Below are 12,095 nucleotides of genomic sequence, written 5' to 3'. Positions count from 1 at the left end.
AAAGTACCAGAAACACAAACTCTAGAAAATATAAAAACTTAAAAAGACTGCCAGAGAGGAGGAAAGAGAGGAAGACAAAATGCGAAAGACTACAAACACGAACTCTGGAAAGAAGAAAAAGAAGAAAAAAAGGACTAATCGATAGGAGGAAAGAAAGAAGTAGCCTACCACAAACACGAACTCTGGAAGGAAAATTGAACTACCAGAGAAGAGGAAAGAGAGAAGTAGTTTTTTTTTAGGTTTTTCGCTCTGACAGTAACGAAGGGACGAAAAAAAAAAGCAGAGGTGTGTGAGTTTGAGATGATCAGAAGAGACGCTGACGAAGCTGTAATTCGACCCTCAGACACACACTCTCTCTCTTCGTGTCTCCGGTTTCGGTTTTATCTTTTTTTCTCTTTTTTCTCTTTTTTTCTTTGTCGTATCTTTTTTTTCTTGTTTTCTTCTCTTTCTCTTTCTCTCCCTGTCTCCAGTCTCTTCTTTCTATCGTTTCTCTGTTTTCTCTTTTTTTTATATATATTTTTCGTTTTTTTTGTTACTTTTTTCTTCTCTATCTCCTATTTATTCTTTTTTTCCTCATTCTCAGCCTTTCTTCTTTTTCACCATCCATTTATATTTTCAACTATTCTTCATTCCTTTCCTCCCTCTATCTTCCTTTATTAACAACGAAAAAATATATCTCCCTATCTTCCCTTTCTTTCTTTCCCTTTTAGCATTCTTTCCCTTTTTCTCTTTCTCTTCTTTCCTTTCTCCCACCTTTCTCTCTTCCTGCATTCCGCTTTCTCTCTCTTTATTTTCCCTTAAGAATTAAAACGATCTCTCACTTTCCTTTCCTTGTTTTTCCTCATTGCTCTTTTTCTCTTCCTTGTTCACACGTTCTTTTCCCTCTTTTTCTTACTTTTTTTCCGAGCCTCTCTTTCTCCTTCCTTTCTCCTCCTCTTCCTTCCCTTTTCTCCATTCTTCCCTCCATTCCTCCTCCCATCTCCTCTTTCATCCAGCATTTCTCCATTTTCTTCCCGTCTTTATCTCTTTCTTCCCTCTTTCCTTCTTCTTCCCTTTCCAATATGCCTCCACCTCCCTCCATTCTTTCCTTCCATCTCATCTTTCTTCCTCTCTCCATTCTTCCCTCCTTCCTCCCTTCCTTTCTTCCCTCCAGTGAACACCCAAGATTTAATTAACTCATATTGAACTCATTAGTTGAAACTCGTATTATAACGTAGTAAGGCTCTAAAGACTTGCCAATATCCGCTCCACCAAAGAGAAAACCTGGAACGGGCTTATTCTGGTCGATACCCAACGCCCAAACTTAATTAAACTTCTTAAAGAGTAAACTGATAGGCTCAGACTCACTCACGGCTCTCGTCTCCTTCCTTCCTTCCTTCCTTTCTCTTCTTTCTCCTTCTGTTCCTCCTCCTCCTCCTCGTCCATCTCGTCCTCCTCCTCCTTCACTTTTCCATCGTTTCCTACTCCGGTTCCTCTCTCCAGTGACGTTCCTCCTTCTCCTCTTCCTCCTCCTCCTCCTCTTCCTCATCATCATCTTTTTCATTATCATCCTCTCCTTCCTTCCTTCTCCTTTCTTCTTCCTTCTCTATCAGTATTGTCACCTTCTCCTTCGGCTACTAATACTAATACTACTGCATTCTATTATTGGCACTTCCGTTATACTATTTATTTTCATTATTCTTCTTTCCCTCCTCCTCCTCCTCCTCCTCCTTCTCCTCCTCCTCCCCCCTGTGACCCTGATGGTGGTGATGATGGGGGTGTCGACTGGTAATGAACTTAATGGTGTTGTAACGCTGGCTATTGCGATAATGGTGACGGGAGTGACTCTTGTGACACTTGACCTTAATACAGATGAGTGGAAAAAAAAGAGAGAGGTAGAGAGATAGATAGAAAGACAGACGGACAGGTTGATGGGAAGGTAAATGAAATAATAGATAGATAGAGAAATAGATAGATAGATAGTGATGATGGGTGTGACTCTACCTACCTATCTCCTCTTCCTCCTTTCGTTAATAGTTTTCTCCTATTCTTTTTTATTTTTTTATTTCTCTCCTTCTCTTCTTCTAATCAGTGTTTCTTCCCTACTCGTTCTTCTTGCCTCTCCCTTTTACGATCTTTTTACCAATAGTTTAATAAAGTATTTTTTTCTCCTTTTTTTCTCTTCCTTTCCCTTCGTTCTCCTTCTCTTTCTCCCTATTTGTCGATTACATTTTTTTTTCTCTATTGCATCGTCTCTCTCTCTCTCTCTCTCTCTCTCTCTCTCTCTCTCTCTCTCTCTCTCTCTCTCTCTCTCTCTCTCTCTCTCTCTCTCTCTCTCTCTCTCTCTCTCTCTCTCTCTTTTTTTCCCTCCCTCCGTTCACCTCTTTCTTTCCTTCCTTCACGCCCTTTCTCTTCTATCTATCTATCTATCTATCTTTTTCTTTTTCACTCTTTCTCACACACACACTCAAAGAAGTTATTGCACGCACCTCTCTTCTTTCTTCCCTCCTTCCCTTCTTCACTCCCCTCCTTCCCTCCTCTCCCTTTACCTCCTCCCTCTCTCTCTCTCTCCCTCTTCCCTTTACGTTCTCTCATCTTCCCTCCCTTCCTTTTTTTTTTTTTTTTTGGCATCATCACCATTACTGGAAATCTATTGAGCCGTAATTCCACTCGAAGTTCTTAAATGCAATCCCCGGAAGGTTGAAATTGAGGCTCTTTATAGATTTTTTTTGTTTTTGTTTGTGGGGTTTCTTGTTGTTGTTGTTGTTGTTGTTGTTGTTGTTGTTGTTGTTGTTTTAAAAAGTTTTTGGGCACGACGATGATTGGGGATATTTGCAATTAGTGTTTCTTTAATTATTTTTTGTTCTTGTTGATTGGTATGAAATTGAACTTCTTTAATGCGTGCTTTCATTCTCTCTCTCTCTCTCTCTCTCTCTCTCTCTCTCTCTCTCTCTCTCTCTCTCTCTCTCTCTCTCTCTCTCTCTCTCTCTCTCTCTCTCTCTCTCTCTCTCTCTCTCTCTCTCTCTCTCTCTCTCTCTCTCTCTCTCTCTCTCTCTCTCTCTCTCTCTCTCTCTCTCTCTCTCTCTCTCTCTCTCTCTCTCTCTCTCTCTCTATCTCTCTCTCTCTCTCTCTCTCTCTCTCTCTCTCTCTCTCTCTCTCTCTCTCTCTCTCTCTCTCTCTCTCTCTCTCTCTCTCTCTCTCTCCACACACTATTACACTCTTTCCTTAATTAAAAAAAAATCCATCATGTTTGTATTGCTCTCAACTTTTTCTCTATTTCTTTCTCGCATTTCCGCATTTCTGTTTTATCGGATATTTTTTTTCATCTTCTCTTATACATTCCAATTCGTACTCCTGCTGCAATCTCTCTTATTTTATGCGTCTTCCTTTCCTGTTGCTGCTGTGCTATTTCCCTTTCCTGTGCTATTTCCTGTGTTTTTCCCTGTGCTATTTACCGTGCTATTTTCCTTTCCTGTGCTATTTCCTGTTTTTCCCTGTGCTATTTACCGTGCTATTTTCCTTTCCTCTGCTATTTCCTGTTTTTTCCCTGTGCTATTTACCGTGCTATTTTCCTTTCCTGTGCTATTTTCCTTTCCTGTGCTATTTCCTGTGTTTTTCCATGTGCTATTTACCGTGCTATTTTCCTTTCCTGTGCTATTTCCTTTCTGTGCTGTTTTCCTTTCCTTCTTCTGTTGTTGCTGTTTTTTCAAATGTTTCCTTCCCTTTCCTTCTCCTCCTCAACGCTTGAAAAAGTGATGCAACTATGGAAATGATAAATACCATACCCATAGCCTAATATAACGCTTTGGTTCATCATATTATGGCGCGGAAGCTTTACATAAATATCGCATTCAATATGACACACACACACACACACACACACACACACACACACACACACACACACCGAGGATTTAATAAACGCTGTAATTCCACCCAAGCCGGAACCCTTGTGATCGAATTCCTTTTAATGTGTTTATCGCTCAGTATCGCTCAGTTCTTTTGTCTCATTGTGTGCGTTATTCTGATAGGTTTTTTGTTTTTGTTTTGTATATATTTTCTTTCTTCCTTTCTTTCTCTCTCGTTATCTTTCTCTCGTTCTTTCTTTCGTTCTTTCTTTTCTTCTTCTTCTGTGTGTGTGTGTGTGTGTGTGTGTGTGTGTGTGTGTGTGTGTTTGTTTCCTTTTCCCAAGACTTAAAAAACATGTTACGAAGTTTAGTTTTACGTTACAGTGGTCGGGTTAGTATATTGCCCCCCCCTCCCCACCCCCTCCCCCCTTCCTCCCACACACACACGCACACAAACACACACACACTCGCTGCGCCATAAACAATAATTAAAGTATGATTGTTGTATTAGAGCGTGCCAATAAGCTTTTAACATCGCAGCCGCCGCAATGAGTATATACAAGTGTGTGTGTGTGTGTGTGTGTGTGTGTGTGTGTGTGCGCGTGGGCCCCATTCAGCTCACTAATTACAGCATTCAACGGAGGGTAAGAGATGTTAAGTGTCGGGTAATTACCTGAAGGACGGCAAATTACCTGCCCGGCTACGCTAATTATTATGTGTGTCGTTTAATTATTACTCAGGTGCAAATAGATAACAAATAGACAGCGTAGGTTGACTGATAGATAGATTGATAGATTGATAGATAGATAGATAGATAGATAGACATGGATAAATAGAAAGAGTTATAGATATAGACAGATGGATAGAGATAAACAGATAGGTAAAACAGATAGATAGATAGAGAAATAAGTTGCTTGTGAGATAAAAAAAAAAATATTAGCCCTCCAGATTGGCAAATAGATAGAGAAATAGATAGATAGATGGACAGATAGATAAATAGACAGACAAATACATAGATAGATAGAGAGAGACAGACAGACAGACACAGACAGACAGATACATAGATAGATAGATAGATATTTAATTTCCCTCAGATAAAAAAAAAAAGACCAGCCCACCAGTTTCGTTGATAATTAAACTTGTTGTATAATATTTTGGCGACGTGCAAATACCTTTTTTAATTAATTTTCGTGTAGATTTATAAAAGCGCAAAATGTGATGCTCCTCTATTTTGCTTCCCGTTATTTTCACACGTCTAATTGAATGACAAGCAAGAAAATTTAAGCTATATCCTATGTAACTACTTTTCGCCTTTTTATTTCGCTGTCGATAAATGCCACACACATTTTAAAAAGACGGCATCATTTTTATATATTGTCTTTATTCTCCTTATTTCTTCCTTCTTTATTTTCTTTATTCTTTATTATCCGTATTCTTGTCTATATTTTCCTTATTTTCTATTACTAACACTCAGTCACCTCACTTTATGTCAAACTTATTCTACAACACTCCTCGTAGAAACAAAACACATATCAGTTTTAGCTAAGTTTCCCCTCGCTTGGTATCATTCATTCACCTTCAGTAACATCAAATAAACTTAAACTGCATCTCACTTCTCTCGGAAACGCAACACAAGTTAAAATTAAGTCGCACCCTCGACAGATATCCAATCACCTCAAATAAGCCTACTCCACGACCCCCTTCACAGAAACACCTCTCATGTCACCTTTAGTTCAGTCGCCCCTTCGCCGGGTCGCCTGACGGATATATACACACGTCCGCATCCTCACCGGAGCTTCAGACGGCTCGGCGGGATTGTTGTGTCAGGCGTGAGGCGTGACCCCGCGGCCGGCCAGCGCTTGTCACGGCCGCTCGGTGACACTAATCCGCAAGCCTTGACGCGACACGAGTGGCCATGAGAGAGGTCAGAGGCGATAACACAGCTTGAATAGGGAACGCGGAATAGGAGAAGGAAGAGGAGGAAGGGAACGAGGAGCAGGAGGAAGAAGAAACGGAGAAACAGAAGAAGGAAGGGAAGGAGCGAGAGGAAGAGGGAAGGGAGAAAAGGGAGCAAGAAGATGAGAAAGAGGAGGAACAGGAGAGGGTTCATAGAGAAAGGGAGGAGGAAGAGGAGGAAACGCATAAACAAGAGCAGGCAGAGGAGGAAGGGAAGGAGAGGCAAAAGGAAAAGGGAAAGGGAAGAGGATGAGGAAGAGGGAACAAAGAAACAGCTGGAAGAGAAGGACTGGGAGGGAAGGAGGAACAGTAGTAGGAAGAGAAAGAGGGAACGGAGAAACAAGAGCAAGGAAGAGGAGGAGGAGGAGGAGGGGGCTTCAATAAAAGATACAGGAACACTGACTTAGGACACCATATTCTTCCATAAAAGCGGGCGAGGAGAGGGAGAGGTGGACAACTTAATAATTTGGACGAAGGGGGCGAGGAACAGCGGGGAATGGATAGAGGCAGAGCAGGACAACGAAACTGGAACATAAAGAAAGAAAACGACAAAACTAAACTCTCCATCCGAATCATAAGCACCTGAGAGATAGGACGAAAGAAAGGGAAAAAAAGACGAAACAGAAGACAAACAAAGGAAGGAAGGAGACGAAAGTGTTTAGCAAATGAAAAAGGAAAACCGTGAGAGCCAACTTGACGATCTCTTCACCTAATGGATAAATCGATAAGGTTTGACGGAGGGGAAGGAAGGAGACCGTACGTGTGTTGAACATAGAGGGGAAGAGAAAGGCGTTTGAAATGTTAAATAAAGATAAGAAGAAAGTAAAGAGAGTAGAAGAGAAGAGCAAACACCATTTTCCCATACAATATTTGAATAAGGAAGGAAGGAATGCAGTCAGAAATCGCCTTCTTTATCTATCTGTCCATCTATCTATTCATCTATCTATCTATCTATATTTCCCTAATTCAACACTATTTTTCCCATTCAGTGCTCGGGTAGGGAAGGGATGAGGCAATAAGGAAACTTGTATCTCTTTCTTTCTCTATTTCTATCTCTATCCGTCCATCTATCAATCTTTTTATCCATCTATATCCCTGACCTTTCCTCTCCCCGCCTTGCATCACCGTGCCGTCCGCTTCAAGGGCCTTTTATAATCCCTCAAGACACCTTCACCTTTCACTATTGCTTTCTAACTCTCGTCGCCGCGTATACAAGACACTCGCATCCGCCTGCCCCGGTTCGCCTGCACTCTGTGTCTCATCCTCTGGGAGCGATTGATCAGCCCCGCCTCCACGCTCTCAGGTTTCCCAGGTGGACGGAAAGGCGGATGAATGACGATTGCTAGTTGCGTTGGTTGCTATTTTCTCGCGACTGATCTTTTGAGGGATTTAGGTTTTGTTGGTGTCATGTTTTCCTCGCTCACTCGCATTCTCTGTCTACGTTTTCCTCGGCTGTTCATGCCTGCAACGTAAAGGTGATAGAAAAAGGTGTGATGCGTTGTATATAAAGCATGCGATTAATATATCAATCTATGGCGAATAAAACGTGCTTGCCTGACCAAAAGAAAAGAATGTGTGGCGAAGATATCTCAGCGTCGTATGACCACTGTAGTTCTGACGCCAAAACTAACTATCCCAATAAATTAATCTTGTGTTGTATTGAAATTCTTTTTGTTGGTAGATTTTTGTTGTTCCTAGTGTCATCAGTTTTTCATGGAAGTATAATGCATTTTACTCGAATCTTCATTACTTCAGGTGATTTACATTTATGCTCTACTCCGTGATAAGGAAAGTTCAGAAGTAGGTGTAATTGTAATATCAGTCATCCTTTCTACCAGAAGGTATGACTGTTTTCTTTGGTGATGTAATTTACTTCAGTGGCAATTGAAGTTTTTAATTTTTCATGCATTCGCCAGCCTGGTGTGACTCACTTTGCCCCGATATACCACCAGTAATGTACACACAAAGAAAGCCATACGCAATATAAACAATGTCGGAAAAAAACTCTTGCAATTATAGTCCTTTCATATCATATTTTGTCCATCTACTGCTATGTGTAAAACTTTCTCAGACTTTTTTTTCTGACTAATACAAACCTGGGAATGTCATCTCATTTTGTTCCTGATGAAACTTTTTCGAGGCCTGTCACACACTTTCCATCCCATCATGTTACCAAAGATGAATAATGGATATGTTTTATTAATATTGTCTTGACCTTATTTCAGAGACGAAGACCATGGAACTCGCTATCTTTTTCTTGGTGAAGCTTTGAGAATTTACATCCTATATATCAAAAGTTTTATTCGTGTTCCGGATCATAAGAATTTGTTGGTACCAGTAGACTCACGCGACACACACCGCCCGCATACAAATAGGGACCCAAAAGACAGTCTAGGTGCGGCATGCTCTGGTCTTGGCTTGACGGTGTGGTTTTCGGTCATTGGGAGGCAAATCTTTCTAACGTCTCCTAAATATCCTTCATCTGTCATCCATTTTCTTATCCCGAAGTCACACAGGAATCAGTATACCGTGTCGTTTGTCAGTCTAGGTGCGGCATGCTCTGGTCTTGGCTTGACGGTGTGGTTTTCGGTCATTGGGAGGCAAATCTTTCTAACGTCTCCTAAATATCCTTCATCTGTCATCCATTTTCTTATCCCGAAGTCCCACAGGAATCAGTATACCGTGTCGTTTGTCATCCTTTGTCTTCGGGACTCTACTTAGGGCCGCTGTCACAGTCACTTTGTTTGTTTTGATCGTTACCAATAGCGGCGATCGACGCTATAAATTTCCACGTGAAACTGGCCTATGGGGTAGTGGCGGCTGCAGAGGAAGCGAGAGGTGTTGAGAGTGTGTGGCAAGGTGCGGTGCTAGGCTAACCCTGCAGCCGCCACTACCTCATCGGCCAGTTTTACGTGGAAATACTATAGCAGCGATAACAGCCATTGGTAACGATCAAAATAAACAAAATGACTGTGAAAGAGACCCTAAATCAGCTTGACACTTGATGTAATTAATTAGTATAAGTTTATTTTGAAGCCTTAATGGAGAAAGAGTTATTGTACTCATAAAGAATATCGCACTGAATTTGTTACCCTTTCCTTGGTGTGCGTGGGTCAGCCCTGCCGCTGGAGGTGTACCAGATGTGGGTGCAGTACCCGTGGCCCTGGGGCGAGAGCGCCTGCCGCCTGCGGGCCATGATGCCGGAGCTGGTGACCCACGTGTCGGTGCTGACCATCCTGGCCGTGTCGGGGGAGCGCTACGTGGCCATCACCAACCCCGTGTACGCCCGCACCACCCACACGCTCGCCCGCACCGCCCGCGTCCTGCCCGTCATCTGGCTGCTCTCCCTGGTGGCCGCCGTGCCCTGGGGATACTACTACCAGGTGCGTCGCTCCCTGCCCCAGCCTGCCTCAGCCTGCACCAGCCTACACCAGCCTACCTCAGCCTGCCCCAATCTGACTCAGCCTACCCCAATCTGCCTCAGCCTACCCCAGTCTACCCGAGCCTGCCTCAGCCTACCCCAGCCTGCTTCAACCTACCCCAGTCTTCCCCAGCCAACCCCAGTCTACCCGAGCCTGCTTCAGCCTACCCCAGTCTGCCTCAGCCTACCCCAGTCTACCCGAGCCTGCTTCAGCCTACCCCAGTCTGCCTCAGCCTACCCCAGTCTTCCCCAGCCAACCCCAGTCTACCCGAGCCTGCCTCAGCCTACCCCAGCCTGCTTCAACCTACCCCAGCTTGCCTCAGCCTTCCCCAGCTTGCCTTAGCCTCCCCCAGCCTGCCTCAGCCTACCTCAGTCTTACCCAGCCTACCCCAGTCTTACCCAGCCTACCCCAGTCTGCCTCAGCCTACCCCAGTCTTACCCAGCCTACCCCAGTCTACCCCAGCCTACCCCAGCCTGCCCCAGCCAACCCCAGTCTACCCCAGCCTACCCCAGCCAACCCCAGTCTACCCCAGCCTGCTTCAACCAACCCCAGCTTGCTTCAGCCTCCCCTAGCCTGCCTCAGTCCACCCAAGCCTGCTCTGCCCTGCCCAGCTCACAAACACCTTTTTTCTTCGCCATTTCATCCCACTGTGCTCCTCCCCTGCCCTTGCGTAACCTTCTCTCTCTTCCCCAGCCTGTCCCAGCCCACCCTTCCCCACTGTGCTGTGTCCACTTCACCTCTCCACCACCATCCCATTCGGCCATGCCCTGCCCTACCCCTCCCATACACACTGCATCGCTCCCTGCCCCAGTCTGACCTTGCTTGCCCCTGCCCCTGCCCTGCTCTGCTCATCCCTCTTACATATCTATCCCTGCTTGTCTCTCCCTTTCCCCAGCCTTGCCCCACGCATACACACCTCTCTCCGCCCCCACATCATCTTGGCCCATCCCTCCCTCCCTGCCCTCTCATGCCTTCCCCTCCATCGCACACCAGCACATTCCTCCCTTCCACTATCCTGAGCTGACTTTGATTCTCTGACAGTCCCTGAAATAATTACGTCAACTTAGATACTTTAATAGCAGACAGATGGACAAGCAAACAAGCAGCCAGATGTATAGATAGATGAAGAAACAAACAAGAAAAGCACGTAGATATATAGACCGACAGGCAAGCAAGCAAGCAGGCAGATAGATATTGAGACAAATAGACAAACAAACAAGCAGGCAGGTAGATACTGAGACAGATAAATGGATTAGGGAATACATAGGTCGGTATTATAAGACAATTTCGCTTCTCACATCAACTATTTCTAAAGGTCAAAGAGGGGGTCAATCGGGTTCTAATGAGTGTTTCCTTAGGTTCACGGTACAGAGGAAGGGTCAAACTAACACCAGGGTCATAAAACTACTCCTGGAAATGCCCACAACTCCTACGAAAGCCTTGTCAAATATGTGTTCTTGGGCGGCGAAATGTCTTATGATACGACCCCTAGACTTCGATAACCAAGGTGTCCCCCGTCCACTGCCCCACGCTAGGTCAACCATCTCAAGGACCCGCTAGGCGTTGAGCTGCCCCAGAGTTCGTGGTGTGCCATTCCCTACCACATCACGGAGAGCAGCTCGTCGTGGCTCATCTGGCTCTCCTCCGTGGGCGCCTTTATCCTGCCCATGACCATCCTCATCTTCCTCTACTGCAGGATCGGTTCGTATTCCACAGCCATGGTACAGAGGCAGGCAGGCAGTCAGGGTGTTGATTTGAGACCTTTTTGTGTGTGTTTATCTCTCATATTCCATTACATTCTAGCTTTTTATTTACACGCCTTTTTTTTCTTTTTTCTTTTTTTTAGCGTGTTTTTTCTTTTTTCCTCACATTCCGCCTTTTTTTTCTTCGTTCCTCATATTCTTGCGGGTTTTTTTGTTTTGTTTTTTTATCTCTTTTTAGCGTTTTCTTTTTTCTTACCGTACATATTGGCGGGTTTTTTTCCCCTCACATTCTGGAGTTATTTTTCTTACCTCACATTCTAGCGTGCTTTTTATCCTTGTCTGACTTTCTTTCCTTCCCTTGTCTACATTCCGGCGTTTCATCGGGGCGTGTGTTGCAGGCGTGGTTCTCTCCATGGATCCACCCACGCGCACTCCCACGGCAGGCAACGGGGCCATTCACACGCGCAGGATGGGGATCAGGATGCTGGGTAAGGACTAAGGGATTGCCGCCTGAGTCCTCACATAAAGGGCTTGGCAGGCATCTGAGGACTTATCTGTTCGCACTGCTCGATAATTTTTTTTACAGCAAAGGAGACAGCTCAAGGGCACAAAAAAAGGAAACAATAATAAAAAAAAAGCCCGCTACTTGCTGCTCCTACAAAAAAGAATCAAAAGAGGTGGCCGAAAGAGAGGTCAGTAATGATAAGAGGGATAAGAATAGATGTTTGTGTCACTTTCATATCATCACAAGTTACTTAAGTGGTTGTTATTACTTAGTTGATGTCGTGATGGCTCTCCGTGTTGTTGTTGTTGTTCCTTGTTGTTGTTGGTGTGTGTGTGAGGTTTCTGAATCACCTTTGCGTGCGGAAGTCTCTTGAGGGTTGACACTCTCTTGGTCTCCCACAGTAGCAGTCGTGGTGGCGTTCTTCCTGTGCTGGGCTCCCTTCCACGCCCAGCGGCTCATGTTCGGCATCATCACCAGCAAGGACCAGTGGACGGAGACGCTGCGCTCCATCAACACGCAACTCTACTGCTTCACGGGTGAGCGGCCTCTCTTCCATGCAGCCTGGCGCGCCGTGTCTGGGACATTATTAGTCTTGTGCTGGGGAGACAGAAATAGGCCATCCATGTTTGATTTCCTCGTGGGTTAATAGAGGGTCGACAAGAGATAGATGTAGAGATAATTC

At 44.5% G+C, this 12,095-nt stretch overlaps 1 protein-coding gene across 2 annotated transcripts in view; it reads left to right on the top strand.

The window, feature by feature from the left end:
* Positions 1-12,095, top strand: part of LOC126987756 (neuromedin-U receptor 2-like) — a 182,961-nt gene that overhangs the window by 162,771 nt on the left and 8,095 nt on the right. Inside the window, exons 5-8 of one of the 2 annotated variants that reach the window (XM_050845049.1) lie at positions 8,901-9,166; positions 10,741-10,906; positions 11,307-11,396; positions 11,818-11,949. In XM_050845049.1, coding sequence (XP_050701006.1) covers positions 8,901-9,166; positions 10,741-10,906; positions 11,307-11,396; positions 11,818-11,949 — 654 coding nt within the window. Of the gene's footprint in view, positions 1-8,900; positions 9,167-10,740; positions 10,907-11,306; positions 11,397-11,814; positions 11,950-12,095 lie in introns of both variants that reach the window. The other variant, XM_050845048.1, reaches the window with a different exon arrangement.

The sequence above is a fragment of the Eriocheir sinensis genome, chromosome 66 (genome assembly GCF_024679095.1).
Source record: "Eriocheir sinensis breed Jianghai 21 chromosome 66, ASM2467909v1, whole genome shotgun sequence".
Taxonomy (NCBI): domain Eukaryota; kingdom Metazoa; phylum Arthropoda; class Malacostraca; order Decapoda; family Varunidae; genus Eriocheir; species Eriocheir sinensis.
This window is presented reverse-complemented; position numbering and strand designations above follow the sequence as displayed.